Source organism: Aspergillus melleus (assembly GCF_016097325.1).
Source record: "Aspergillus melleus strain CBS 546.65 chromosome Unknown contig3, whole genome shotgun sequence".
Taxonomy (NCBI): Eukaryota; Fungi; Ascomycota; class Eurotiomycetes; order Eurotiales; family Aspergillaceae; genus Aspergillus; species Aspergillus melleus.
Window position 1 is genome coordinate 3704766 of NW_025763372.1, and position 13507 is coordinate 3718272.

Genomic DNA, 13507 nt, shown 5'->3' on the forward strand with positions numbered 1-13507 from the left:
GCAGATAATGAGGTAGACGGAGGCGGCGTGGCTAGCATAAACATAGAATCCCGTTGATAAAGGGTGGAGAGACCGTGGATACTTCTAACGTAGCCAAGGCCGACGTGGATCTGGGTCAGCGATCAACCACTCGATTAAACTACCGTCAGGATCCGGTCCCAAAGACAGCGTCGAGTGATCGAAGAACGGCGGAGGGATTCAAGTCGCGTTGATTTGCTTGGGCCGCCGTTGATGACTTCATTCGCTGCAAACAATGCAAACCCCACCGCCGGTCCAGTGACTCCGCCTATACGGATTCACCAGCCTTCTTCTTCTTTTCTTTTTACTGCTTTGACTTGCTGCTGGGAGAACTCGTGGTGGAACTTGTTTTTCTTTTCTTTTTTTTTCTTGTCCACGTCTAGGATCGGTCAGCTCTCCGTCCACATTCCTCGTGTTTCCATCACCTCCCGTCTGGTATCTCTTACCTGCCATTGTCAGCACCTCAACTTCAACGTCCGGCACCACTCCCAAGGAGGGTTTGAAATCAGACGAGCAGGCGTATCTCCCAAGCTGGTACCCAGACGGTCTTCGAGTGTCCTAGAATCACGATCAAAATGGCTTCTCCCGGCACCTCAGACAATGGAGAGCAGTCCTCGGCCCAGCAAGACTATCAGTCAACGCCTCTATCTACCAGCGCGCTGCGCACCGGCTCACCTGGACCAGACGCTAGACAGGCTTCGATCGCACGCCTGGCTTCCCCCGTTCCTTCGGTGCCGAATTCCTATTCGGCTCGACCGACACCCGTGCCGATCAACGCTGCTGCACCGAATGGCGAGCATGATTATCGCAAAGTTGACAACCCGTCCTCGCTACCAGGCCCCGGTCAGTCCATGATCGCGTCGGCGCTTCAAGACAGCCTCGGACGCTCGCCGCCCAGACTGGGGACCCCACCGAGACGCATCGCATCCCCTGCCTTGCAGCAACCTCAGCCAATCAGATCCAATTATGGCTCGTTCGATAACAAGGCTGGCTCAGAATATTCGGCAGGCCCGTATGAGGATCCCGAGGTTATCAAGCGGCATTTAGTGAACCCGCAACTTGCAGTCGAGAACCGCGACATTCATTTCTCTGGGGATGGCGCAAGTAACGCGGACGATGAATTCTCCAGCCTGCAGCTGCAGGGAGGTGACATCACACGACAGGTATACCGATGGGCGGAGGATGCGGATACAAGCCATCCTGCGAAGAGACACCTTCGAAGCAAGAGTTTCAGCCTTCACCGCCCCGCACCGGAGACCGAGACGATGGACATCAACAGTATCCGGGTTCCAGGAGGATTTCGACGAGACTACATAAGGCGAGCAGCGGGTCCTCTCCCTGGAGATGGTGAAAGTCCCGGGCCTCAGTCGATCGCCGCTCAGCCTCAGCTTCCAACCACCAGTTTTCTGGAATTCCTTACCCTTTACGGCCACTTCGCAGGCGAAGAGCTGGAAGAGGATGACGAAGTCTTGGGGCCTGACGAGTACTTCTCTTCTGACACCTACGACGAAGAATATAGGGAGCCTGGAGAAGACTCCGCCTTGCTTCGTCCAGAAACCCCTGGCAGAAGGAAGCGAAAGCCGCGTGGAGGAACCGGGACTAATACTCGGACCGGAGCGGCCCTTCTTCTGTTGAAGTCATTCGTTGGCACGGGAGTCCTATTCTTACCGAGAGCATTCCTCAATGGTGGTATGCTGTTTAGCAGCCTAGTCTTGCTCGGGGTCTCATTGCTTAGCTTCTACGCCTTCATTCTTTTGGTGAATGCGCGATTGAAGGTTGACGGGTCATTTGGTGACATTGGTGGCGCGCTTTATGGAAAGAACATGCGGCGCATTATCCTTGCATCCATAGTGCTCAGCCAACTGGGATTTGTATCTGCATACATTGTGTTCACGGCTGAGAACCTGCAGGCCTTTGTCCTGGCTGTCAGCAAGTGCAAGTCCTTCATTGACATCAAGTTCATGGTGTTGATGCAATTGGTTATCTTTTTGCCCCTTTCGTTGGTTCGCGATATTAGCAAGCTTGGTTTCACGGCATTGATTGCGGACGTCTTCATCTTGCTGGGCTTGATTTACCTCTACTACTACGATATCTTCACCATTTCAGACCAGGGCGGCGTTTCAGACATCATCTCGTTCAACCCTTCCACCTGGACGCTGTTCATTGGGACCGCGATCTTTACCTACGAGGGAGTCGGTCTTATCATCCCCATTCAAGAATCCATGAAGCACCCTCAGCAATTTCAGGGCGTCCTTGCCGGTGTCATGGTTATCATTACGATCATCTTCCTTTCCGCAGGTGCCCTCAGTTACGCAGCATACGGATCTGCAACGAAGACCGTGGTCATTCTCAACCTTCCTCAGGACGATAAATTCGTAAATGCCGTTCAATTCCTCTATTCCCTAGCGATCCTGCTGAGTACTCCACTGCAACTCTTCCCGGCCATCCGTATCATGGAAAACGAACTGTTCACGCGCAGTGGCAAGTACAACCCTAAGATCAAATGGAAGAAGAATTGCTTCCGTTTCTTCCTGGTCATGATTTGCGCCTTTGTCGCTTGGGGTGGAGCCGACGACCTTGACAAATTTGTGTCTCTTGTCGGCAGCTTCGCCTGCGTTCCTTTGATTTACGTGTACCCGGTAGGTCATTCCCAATTGAATTATCTCAATGATAACCAGGCGTCGCTAACTCGTTGTTCCTAGCCTCTTCTGCACCTGAAAGCCTGTGCTCGTTCAAGACGTCAGCAAATCGCTGACATTGCCCTCTCTATATTCGGTGTTGTCTCTTGTATCTATACCACCGCTCTAACGATGTCCAATTGGGTGAGTGGAGGAGAAGTCAAGCCCCCTGGATACTGCGACTCGCAGTCCGGCTAGACCAACTACCTCCTGCACCCCATTTACCCTGTGATGTACCCAGCATTTTTCGTGCCATGACACTGGTCGCTTTTGGAACACGCGTCCCCTATTATGTAAATGACTGATGCTATGCTGCAACGTTCGTCTGCCAAGCGAAGCCAGTATGTGAGCCCTTTTTCTACTTCTGTTTTTGTCTCTCTTTGTCTGTCTTTGGTTTCTTTTCATTCTTTTCTTGTCATTTTGAATCACGTTATCTTTTCCTCTTTTTCTTTTTATCCTTTTTATTATCCTTTTCTTTTTGTTGTTTATAGACGCTGTACTACAAATTGGTCAACATTCGTACTCGATTTCTTTTCGTTCTATAGTATAGGATCTTCTTTCGGATATCTCTTCTTTCCCTTCAGACCGTATTCCTGTTGCCCTTGGTTTTTTTTAATATCATTTCTCATCTTAGCTAGAAGAGGAGACTAATATAAAAACCATCCAATAAAACATTTCGAGCATCATCATTTGCTACTCAATCACAGCTATCCCAACCGAGCAGGATGCAAGCCCTCCTCGCTTGTAAGCGCTGGTTCGTCCCCAGGCATAGCTAAGCAGCAGTCATAAAAACTATCCGGAATGAAGGCACATGTGTAGCAATCTATGATCATTCGACCAAGCCGCCCCCAAGCCGACAATGACCAGAACCTATAACAGCACCGAGCAACAGCATAGTGCTCGCTACCTATCCTCTGGACTCCCTTCGAAGAGCTTCGCTTCTTCACGGGCCATCATCAGGGCCCTCATATTCCGCTGTTCAAGCAAAAGAAGGAGTGTTTTATGATCCTGGAGGGCGTTGTCACGACCAACGTTAGCGTTGGCCCCTTTCTCCAGTAGCAACTGAACAACATCCTCATGACCTCGAGATGAGGCGGCCCGGAGAGCAGAACCATATTTACCACCGAGCGCATTGACGTTGGCTCCTTTCTGTAGCAGCAGCTGAACAACGACCTTATGGCCTTGGTATGAAGCTGCCTGGAGAGCAGAGCCATATCGGCCACCTTGAGCATGGACATCAGCTCCTCGCTGCAGCAGGTTTTCTACCGTATATCGGAGATTTGCCAAAGATGCGAAGTACAATGGTGTTGCCATCTCCCCTCCATAGATTTGCGCCCACGGATCAAAAAGCTCAACCCAGGTTGCGTATGCTTGCTTTTGCTGAAGGAAGAAGCTTAAGATCATTTTCTGGACGTTCTCCTCGCTCTCAGCAATCTTTGCATGACCCATCCAATATTGCGCTGAATACTGTGCCAGTGGGAATTGCTCTCTGCAGAGTCCCCAGGTTCCACACTCCTCGGCTAGATGCGACAAGTATGCCAAACATATCATCGTTATGGATGCCCTTGTTCTGGTCTCATGGAGTTCGCCTCTGAGCTTCGTAACTTTGTGACTCATGTTTTCTGATAAGGTATCTTCGTCGATTCGTTTAGGACTGAGATATTGCTGGACCGAAAAATGCGCCAGTTGAAGCTCCAGAATGGTCTCTCCAACTCCATCTAGCTCAACTTCCACGAGAGATACGAGGCTTGGACAAATTCTCGTTATGTCCCGAGGGTTTGGCATCCTTGATTTGAAGTCAAAAGGAGGATTCCGGCTCGGATCAACTACCAGAATATCAACCGCTTCTTCAAGTCTTAGCGGCCGTTCTGCGTAAGTAAGAAACTGTAGAAGCTTGATGGCGTAATCGAAGTAGTCCTCATCGATACCATCTACGATTCGATCGTAGATCTCCTCTATTCTCTCGGGTAGAGACTTGAGAGTCTTCTGCAGCGTTCGGCGATCCAGGCAGTTCTGTAAAGTATCAAGTTGGCACTCAGCCAACCTGATCCTGGATACATAGTTTGCTCTTTGCACTTACAACCTAAAACCAGGTTTAGGACATGTATCTCACTCTCCATGAGCCCTCTGCACAAGTTCTCTTTCGATTTCTTTTTGCACGAAAGGGTCCGAACGCCACTTCTCAAACGCATCATCATGCTGGAGTCGCCCTCGAACATATGCACGAATAGTATCATCCACAAAATCCGGCTGGATAAAATCTCTGTCGTCCTGGCACATCAAGTCTTCCATCTTAGATTCCATGCTTTCCACTAGTGCCAAGGAGGTGGAGTCCAGGGTATGCAGAGCTTGCGAGAAAAGATAGTGATGTAGGCGTCTCTCGTGACGCCAAAGAGGGTGTTTTTGTCAAAGACTTCACTTGAAGAGGGCGCCGTAGAAAAGTTCTCGAGCACCTAACTATGAAGCTTATGCAGCAATCATTCGATGATCGCAAAGACGAGATAAGCATGGGATCAGTCACCAAAGGTGGTCATGGACCAGTCAATTCCAAGCACCTCTGTGCCATCGCTGCTGAGAACTGCCAGACTTTGGTAGCCTGACCAGAAGAGCTGCCCAATGTTGTACACACCTATGCAACGGTACACAAATAACCTCATACAATCAATGTCGTGTGTGGATGTTACCATGGTAGGGTCTCGGAACGGGTTGTGGGTATTCCGGAGAAAAGCAGGTTTAGTGTTCATCTATGTGACATTCGGCACTCAAGAAAGAGACATTTAATGCCATCTGCGCCATCACGGTAGACAGGGAAGGAGAGCACCATCACATAGATCAGCACTCGGGGCCATGGAAGGCATGATCAAGTGGAAACAATAACATCACTCGCACTTAGTAAGGTCCTTCTTGTTGGATCTTACTCTTCTTTTATCATAATGCTGGGTTAGAAATAGTATTCACCTTGTCATAAGATGGTGTAGCAGATGTTGGTGGCCCATTTCTCTTGCACATGAGTTTTTGTGGAAGATTCCAGTAACTGCATGAGAAATGGAGATCCTGCATTCGAGCTATAAAGCTCCAATATAGTAAAAGCGAAAGATTTTATTGATTTTGCTATTATATTGCATATAAAAGGACTCTTCTTTTTATATAGATAGTCTTAGTTGACACGGTGAGCGGGTGCCCTTCAAAGACGTTCCATGGTTAGATGTTTGTAGGGTGATTGATCTTTGGGAGATGCTGAAGGTGCCAGTAGGACGCCACATAAATGCAAACCAAGTCACTCCAAAATTCCTCCATGACGTCATTTTTGGGCCAAATTCTTGCCCGGCTAGCTCAATCGGTAGAGCGTAAGACTGTGTGTTCCCAGATTGATTCCCTTCCGTTTCCATCACTAACCTCCTCCCAGTCTAATCTTAAGGCTGCGGGTTCGACCCCCGCGTTGGGCTACTTCTTTTTTTTCCACGCAGTCATTTGCTTACGTGGTGAATATGGTAGTGTATGGTTGGTGTAGGATGGATAGTTACAGCTCAGTGAGTGAACTCTTCCAATGTTCCTTGCAATGCTCTGATTTTCAAAGATCCCCAAGTCTCCGTTTGGAAAATCTCGACCGCAACAACGACGAGCTATACGGCCTCGACCGATTGAGCTAGCCGGGCAGGGTTGGTTTTGATGTCCACTATTTGACCTTGTAAATAAGGCTATCAAGAGACCGCAATCCGAACCATTCGGCAGTTTCTCCTGGTCGAGTTGCATATCGCATCGCATCTCAGGCCTGCATCCTGCCTGTGTGGGGGCATCTACCTTAGGTGAGTGTTCTACCGAAATTGTGGCTCTCTTAGCAGAGCTCCTCGCGCGTCCTGCACCTCATGAACCCTCTCGGTCATGACTTTATCGCCTCCTCTCCAGCTGAAGACCAACAACTTTCTACCGAACAACCCACCCCCACCCTTATCCAGATCGCGCGCGATTGCGCCCGCTCAGACCCCAAAGTCGCAGGGCACCTTGCGTCCGGAAAATTCCAGTACTGGAACTGTACATTGGAAGATATAGTGCGAGCCACCCCCACAGCCACCCCGCCATTAGGCCAACAATACTAGCAGCAGCAGCAGAACAAGAAACCCTGTCCTCCTCACTCTATGGTCGTATGAACCAGATACTCTGTAGATATGGCATGTATCATTGGGTATTTCAATGGACAGTGGGTTCGATCGACAGCATAAGGTCAAAATGCCAATTGTGCGAAATAAACATCCACTCAGAAAATCCTATCCCAAACACTCTCTCCCGAGTCCAAAGAATCGGCTTCCCTCCGTACCACGTCCGCTCGGAATCTCTGGAAAGCCTTCTCGATCCACTGGGTCTGGCATAATCTAGTGTGTCAGGGTCTGGATCAGTTCGTTGCCTTTATACTGCGCATTGACAGTTGATATTTACATATTCTGGTTGATATTGGAATCTGAAGCTTGAAAACGATCGGTCGTGATTAGATTATTGTTATACATGTGCGACACGAATGATGGCTATGGCCGCGCGGGTATAACCAAGATTGCTTGATCAGATCGATTTGATTGAGTTCGACCAAGGGAGGCGATAGAATCAATACTACATCTGAATAGCACATTCGGAACGTTCATAATATCCAGAATTAGAGTTGGGTATGCTATAGTGCAGTACCCCGTATTCCAACAGGTTTCTTACTCAAACCGCGGAGAGCCGGAGGTATAGATTCCCAGCAGGCTCTGGCAACCAAATCAGATCCACCACACCACAAACAACACATTCTCCTGTAATCTCATATCTAAAAAAATAGAGATATCACGCAAGAAAACAAAAATGCCATTTCGAAATATTCGTATTGTCTAGAATCTACAGCTGAATATATAAAATGGCCAACCTTCCCAGCCACACAGTCCCGCCATAAAATGCAAAGGAAGAAAGACAGACAGAAAGCAGGCAAGCAAGAAATCCACCGAAGAGGACGAATTTAAGCACCAGCTTCGGTGGCGTCCTTGCCCTGCTGAGCGGCCTGGGCGGCGAGCTTGGCCTCGTGGCCACCCCAGCTAATGACAAATGACGTTAGCGTTGTGCTTTTATTCCCGTGGAGAATGATTTTGAAAGGATCGGGGCCGAATAGACATACTGCCAGTAGTTCATATAACGGTAACCTTGTGTCAGCTGGGCACCAAGGTTGGTGGTGTGGCAGGCGAAGAGGAGGTAGTTGGCAGGGGTAACGGCAAGAGCGTAGCGCATGAAGGTACCAGCGTAAATGATCAGAGCACCGGTCATCTGTCCAGAGATGCTGTTGAGGTGAAGAGGTGTGGTCAGCCATCGTTTGTTCGTCTCTCATCATTCCAACCCATTTATTCCCGCCGGAACTATGTGCTGTCTTCCCGATGGGCCACGGATCGAGGGTGGTATCCCAGGAAGACAGAAAGAAGATCGAAGAGCGAACATACATTTCAGGGTCCTTCTGCGTGTCCATAACAGCCGCAATGGGGATACCGAAGTTGGAGGCAGGGCCCCAGAAATCTGCACCAGAACCATGTCAGCTCTCCGTATCTGTGAACATTCTGACGATGAGAGACCACGCTCGCCAAGACGCCTCGTTGATTGTTTTGAAAGCTTTTCATAGATGCGACCCGGTTCTCAATGGCGTCATGCGGTGCCTGGCCTGGCCCATAGGTAATGTGCCATTGCAAGCCCTTGTCTGCCGGCCGGTCTCGGTGACGACGAGCATGAGGGAGGAAATATCGCTCGAGTACATACGCGTGGAGCAGAAGTAATCCAGAACCTTGTTGGAACGGATCTTCGCGTTGATTGCCTTGATCGCAGCGGCCATTTTGACGGAGAGGAGATTGTCTGGGTTGAAGACGAGGAGAGGGAGAGGGAAGGAGAGTCAGAAACACGGAGGCCGTTTTGCGATGACCGACTGCGGAGTTGCCCGGAGATGTCACGTGCCCACGCGACAATGGCCGGCCTGCCCTGCGTTGAATGCTACGATACCCACGAGACTACGACGCCAGACAAGAACATACGTATTGGGATTTCACTAATCGAATAATTGCGTGCAACATAATCTAGCATTACACCTGTCGGTCCTCGACTTTTCTCTGGGGCTCGACCTTTTGCTTTTCTTGGCACTCCCCTGCATCCGTACACGCCGCAACGCCTTTGCCTGATTCAATTCGGGATGCTGTGCTGGACCTATTCCATGAACAGGTGTATGTAGTGGAAAGGATAGGTTTTCTTTCGGGTTCCGATTCTGATATGCCGCCATACTACACCCATGGCCGGAACTTAGTAGAGCTTTCAGGCCGGGTCGGCCAATTGATTGAATCACCGTCCTCCAAATCCGGGAGGAGGGAATCCCCGTCCCTGACCGGGAGGCTGGAATCCGGGAGGAGGCTGGAAAGCGCCCGCTAGAGTCGTACATATCAGCAGATATATCACAGTATCAAATGGGACAAAGACTTACGAGGGCCACCCTGAGGCGCAAATCCTGGAGGCGGCGCAAAGCCGGCTGTCTCGCGCGTTAGCAAATGCATATTACACGAGGAACTCGTCATGGTAAGATAGTTTCAACTTACGGGGTCCTCCTGGGGGACCGCCACGGCCACCGAATCCCGGAGGAGGCGCGCCTGGGAAACCACCCGGGGGGAAGCCGGGGAATCCACCGGGCGGAGGAGGCCCTCCAACACCGGCGGCCGGACCACCAAGGCCAACGGGCAGACCACGTCCAGCGGGTTTGCTAATTCCAGGGCCGGCGGCGAGAGTGGCGGCGGCGGCAGCAGCGCCGGGGCCACTTGTTCCAAGTCGTGCAGAAGGATCGGCGGGGGGTGGTCCATCAACGGAGCAGGAGACGACATGGGTACCGCGAACAATCGTGAGACCAAGGGTTCGCTTTTCTTCCGATTCCACCAGAGGAGTAGTTGCGGGGGCAGCGGCGGGCTTGGACTTCCGTTTCACGCGACGAAATTCTTCTGTATCGGCGAGGACGAGGTTCATGTGCTGACAGTAACACCTACGCGTTAGCGAGACTGGCCAATTGACGAGAAAAGTAAAAGGTTGAAAGAAGAGAGTAGGAGAGGCGAAGGGTCTTTCGGATGGCTGAATCTTTAGTTACCTTATCAAATGCGAGCATCTGGCCGGTCATCTGTCGGCCGTCGTTGAGGGTCACCCTCATCCGGTAGTTGATCTGCGAGACGTTCAGCTTCTTGAATTAGAATGAGACAGAGTGTGCATCGGCGTCTTACGAGGTTTTGCTATTCAAAAAGTCCAGTTAGCGCATCAGTTCAAAAGGGACGAAACAAGACCCATTGAGGTCGGAGATCATGACTTACCATCTTGCCTTGCTTGTTGGCGGCCATGGTGGCTGAGAAGGTGCGCACGAATGCGACAACCAGAGAGAATACCAAAGAATAACCGTGAGATGAGGTAGAAGAGAGACTTCTACGGAATCTGCACGATGCGCCCGTGGGGAAAGCTGGAGAACGGGCAAAGGCAGGAGCTCCTCTGAGAGTCGCGGACTTTGCTGAAGCTGCGGCAACGTGATCTAGACGCGGCTCCGCGGATTAAGCGCCAGCCGACGGCGCCAAGACGCTAAGGGCTCTCGCTTCCCTTTCCCAACCCACACATTCTCTTTTACACACTTTCCGCTCCTTCGAATCTTCCATTCAACGAGTCGACCAGTTCACGCCAAAGTAGTCGCCATGGTATGTTGCCGCCCTGCCTCATTTCACTTATTGTCGCCATAATTTTCAATTCTCTCGCAAATTTTTGATTCTAACGTTATCGCCATGCAGTCGGACGGAAAGGACAAGAGCGCAAACCCCATGCGCGAGCTGCGCATCCAGAAGCTCGTGCTTAACATCAGTGTCGGAGAGTCTGGTGATAGACTCACCCGTGCTGCTAAGGTGCTTGAGCAGCTGAGCGGTCAGACTCCGGTCTACAGTAAGGATGCCCGAAATCAACAAGAATTTCCTTCGATACGAAAAGAAAAAAAAAATCGATTCGAGATGGAACCATGTGACTGATGGGAAATTTTTTTCGATCTACAGGCAAGGCCCGTTACACCGTCCGTACCTTCGGTATCCGTCGTAACGAAAAGATTGCCGTCCACGTCACCGTCCGTGGCCCCAAGGCTGAGGAGATCCTGGAGCGTGGCCTCAAGGTCAAGGAGTACGAGCTCCGCAAGCGCAACTTCTCCGAGACCGGCAACTTCGGCTTCGGTATCAGCGAGCACATCGATCTTGGTATCAAGTACGACCCCGGCATTGGTATCTACGGCATGGACTTCTACTGCTGCATGTGAGTGCACCCCCGGAACTGATGGCAAGATTTAAGTGGGGAGACTGACATGGATTTTTTTTTTTTAGGACTCGCCCCGGTGAGCGTGTTGCCAAGCGTCGCCGCTGCAAGGCCCGCATTGGTACCCAGCACCGCATCAACCAGAACGAGACCATCAAGTGGTTCAAGAACCGCTTCGACGGTATCGTCCGGTAAATGTTTTTTTTTCATTGATGGGGTTGTCAAATGGGGGAAAGCCTTCGGCTTGTGATTACGATGAATCGATTAAAAACGGCAGACCGGCGTTCTGCTTCGAAAATGCTCTTTTCTACCACGACATGAGGAATAGGCGTGTTAGAGATATCAAATTATCCAATTTCCACAATGCATCCACTTTTCACAATGAAGGCTTCACAAAGGGTGATGAATTCCGCATAACCATTGATGAAAAGTTTCACATGATGCTTCCCTACGCATTCTACCCTGAGTGGTGTTGCATGGGATGGTTTTTTCTGGCCGTTGCTGCTCGTCGTCTGAGATTCAGATGCACGACTGCCTCCCTCGTTCGTCCTGGGAACGTTGCTCTCATCAACATGTCACCATGGACTGAACATCAACTCCCATGGCCACTAGGATGGTACGGATATTGATCCGGCTCCTGGCTTTTGGTCTGGTGTGTTATCCTCTTAACGAGCCCTGTGTCCCTCGGACAAGTCACCTCTTGGCTTCGTAGTCGTAGATACTGGTAAACCACTTATGCCCAAGTACTCTTGTAGCCTTGAAAGTCGATCTTCAGTGACTGATAAACTCGGGTTGGCCTGAGGATTCAGTCACGGGATCTCTCGTCTTTTCTCTTGCCATCTCGACGGAGACCTTTCTTCCTTGCTCCCAAGTTACGTTTTCCCTACGTGGAATTCGACGACCTTCATATTTCATTGAATATTCAATGCAAATGCTTATGATTCATTCCACATGATCAATTTCTCTTGTTCTTTTCATCCAGTCCTCTGAAGAATTAAGGAAAGCAACGCAGCATCACAGCTTGAGCATATCAGAACAAATACACTAAACAACTTGAAACAAAATGACTGTCCTATCACATGCGACCGGCGAAATCATTTCCCAGAACAATACTTTCCAACTACGAAAACGGTTTAATTGCCACGCGTATATCCATCCCACCATTTCGAGAAAAAGCCGCCCTGCTGAGACTGTTCATGGTAGCTTGCCCGACGAGCTGCATCGGTCGAGTTCCGTTTCTGGCTCGTCAGACTCTCGAAAAGAGTCGACGGTCCGTGGCCGCTAGATCGTCTTCTCTCCGGAGCAGTGGGCGGACTGTTGTTATTGTTCGCAGACGTCGACGAAGATGCGGAGTCCTGCATGGCGTCGAGGCCTCGTGGTTAGCACTGCATTTACCTGGGGGATAGTTATGATCTACAGAGATGGAGACAATGCAGACGTACACGTCTATCAGCCATGGCATTGACAGCCTCAGTCATAGAGGGTCGCCGGCCCTGGTAGGCCTGTGCAGGACCGCCTCTTACCCAAACATTATGATGCTCGTGACGATTGCCGATATCACCGTGCCAATGGCGGGGTGACTCGGGTTGCTGGTTGTTACTACTCATTGCAGCAGATGATGATGGTCAAGTAGTGTGGTGATGATACTTGATGGATCTATCAGCAGGAGTCCTTGAGATTGAATGATGATAAAAAGCAGACAGGATGCAGTGCTTTCAACACAAGATGAAGGCAGACGAGGTGGCTCGATCGAGGATGGTGACGACGGTTAAATGTCCGCCGGGGAATCCAGACGTCATCGCGCTTGATTGGATGCCGTAAGGGACATTGGAATGTCACTTACTGGTTTTCAGGCAAAACAACCTTTCTGCTATGGCTATTTCTGACAGGAAGATCAAATCTGCGGGATCTCCCTAGGCGTCCGCTACATTTATAGGCTCCAGACCGGCCGCGAGAGGGGTCGGGTGGCAGCTCCTACGCCGTGAAACAATGGAGGGAAATCGATGCATCATCCTCGTAAACTCTGAGGGGGCAAATGCAGAGTGTGGGCGATCCAATAATGGCGGCTGGTGCAGCAGGATTGGGACCTCGACCGTGGGCCTTTCAATGAATCATTCACTCTGGACCAGCCCATGATCCATGGCACCAGTCAAAGACGTCGGACGGTGGCAGCTGACGTCAAACGATTTGCCAAATGCGGGGAATTGCAATGGACGGATTCGATCTGCAGCTGCCATTAGTAATGGGAGTCCTGCTGCTGCTCAGTCCCGACAGGGTTCTTCTGGTCGACATTCCCCTTGACTTCTTGTCTCTGTTGCTTGTTGTCTTGTCGCTGTCGTTGCCTCTCTTCTTAGGGCTGCTGGCCGCTGACTCAGCACTGACCATGTCTGCCTCAGGCATATACTTCCGGTGCCCAGATCTGAGGCCGAGGCAGGCTGGTTGGGGGAATCTTGCTTCGTCTCACTCTTGCGCTTCCTCTCCTCTCCTCTTCTCCTCCCTCGATC

At 50.6% G+C, this 13507-nt stretch overlaps 7 protein-coding genes and 1 non-coding gene across 8 annotated transcripts; 4 read left to right on the plus strand and 4 right to left on the minus strand.

Moving 5' to 3' along the window:
* Positions 1 to 334: 334 nt before the first annotated feature.
* Positions 335 to 3384, plus strand: LDX57_006357 (putative amino acid transporter). The gene is made up of 2 exons (XM_046088058.1): positions 335 to 2657; positions 2721 to 3384. Exons 1-2 carry the CDS (start codon positions 594 to 596, stop codon positions 2892 to 2894), a joined length of 2238 nt encoding a protein of 745 aa, XP_045944026.1. The 5' UTR covers positions 335 to 593; the 3' UTR covers positions 2895 to 3384.
* A 215-nt stretch (positions 3385 to 3599) lies between these two features.
* On the minus strand, positions 3600 to 5636 carry LDX57_006358 (ankyrin repeat domain-containing protein; the record flags this gene model as incomplete). The annotated part of the gene is made up of 2 exons (XM_046088059.1): positions 4810 to 5636; positions 3600 to 4746 (listed from the first exon to the last, which is right to left on the minus strand). Exons 1-2 carry the CDS (start codon positions 4998 to 5000, stop codon positions 3600 to 3602), a joined length of 1338 nt encoding a protein of 445 aa, XP_045944027.1. The 5' UTR covers positions 5001 to 5636.
* A 382-nt stretch (positions 5637 to 6018) lies between these two features.
* Positions 6019 to 6142, plus strand: LDX57_006359. The gene has a single exon. It is a non-coding gene; the product is annotated as a tRNA-His (tRNA).
* A 1538-nt stretch (positions 6143 to 7680) lies between these two features.
* Positions 7681 to 8535, minus strand: LDX57_006360 (pyruvate transporter MPC1; the record flags this gene model as incomplete). Its single annotated transcript, XM_046088060.1, has 4 exons — positions 7681 to 7756; positions 7837 to 7995; positions 8153 to 8225; positions 8463 to 8535. 4 exons carry the CDS (start codon positions 8533 to 8535, stop codon positions 7681 to 7683), a joined length of 381 nt encoding a protein of 126 aa, XP_045944028.1.
* A 61-nt stretch (positions 8536 to 8596) lies between these two features.
* Positions 8597 to 10228, minus strand: smb1 (small nuclear ribonucleoprotein-associated protein). Its single transcript, XM_046088061.1, has 6 exons — positions 10037 to 10228; positions 9950 to 9958; positions 9820 to 9891; positions 9284 to 9704; positions 9172 to 9216; positions 8597 to 9115 (listed from the first exon to the last, which is right to left on the minus strand). The coding sequence occupies exons 1-6, from the start codon at positions 10061 to 10063 to the stop codon at positions 9033 to 9035; spliced, it is 657 nt and encodes a 218-aa protein (XP_045944029.1). The 5' UTR covers positions 10064 to 10228; the 3' UTR covers positions 8597 to 9032.
* Positions 10229 to 10405: 177 nt separating this feature from the next.
* RPL11 (60S ribosomal protein uL5) lies at positions 10406 to 11198 on the plus strand (the record flags this gene model as incomplete). Its single annotated transcript, XM_046088062.1, has 4 exons — positions 10406 to 10408; positions 10499 to 10646; positions 10754 to 11003; positions 11072 to 11198. The coding sequence occupies 4 exons, from the start codon at positions 10406 to 10408 to the stop codon at positions 11196 to 11198; spliced, it is 528 nt and encodes a 175-aa protein (XP_045944030.1).
* Positions 11199 to 11215: 17 nt separating this feature from the next.
* On the plus strand, positions 11216 to 11632 carry LDX57_006363 (uncharacterized protein; the record flags this gene model as incomplete). The annotated part of the gene is made up of 1 exon (XM_046088063.1): positions 11216 to 11632. One exon carries the CDS (start codon positions 11216 to 11218, stop codon positions 11630 to 11632), a length of 417 nt encoding a protein of 138 aa, XP_045944031.1.
* Positions 11633 to 12136: 504 nt separating this feature from the next.
* On the minus strand, positions 12137 to 12610 carry LDX57_006364 (uncharacterized protein; the record flags this gene model as incomplete). The annotated part of the gene is made up of 2 exons (XM_046088064.1): positions 12137 to 12358; positions 12446 to 12610. The coding sequence occupies 2 exons, from the start codon at positions 12608 to 12610 to the stop codon at positions 12137 to 12139; spliced, it is 387 nt and encodes a 128-aa protein (XP_045944032.1).
* Positions 12611 to 13507: the final 897 nt, after the last annotated feature.

Bases quoted from the DNA above. Each gene is read 5' to 3' on its own strand.
- smb1 (XM_046088061.1), bottom strand. From the start codon at position 10,063: ATGGCCGCCAACAAGCAAGGCAAGATG. The intron at 9,705-9,819 runs GTAACTAAAGAT...TGTTACTGTCAG, and splicing joins AGATGCTCGCATTTGATAAG to CACATGAACCTCGTCCTCGC. The intron at 9,116-9,171 runs GTAAGTCTTTGT...GTACGACTCTAG, and splicing joins TGCGCCTCAGGGTGGCCCTC to CGGGCGCTTTCCAGCCTCCT.
- LDX57_006357 (XM_046088058.1), top strand. From the start codon at position 594: ATGGCTTCTCCCGGCACCTCAGACAATGGAGAGCAGTCCTCGGCCCAG. The intron at 2,658-2,720 runs GTAGGTCATTCC...CGTTGTTCCTAG, and splicing joins CTTTGATTTACGTGTACCCG to CCTCTTCTGCACCTGAAAGC.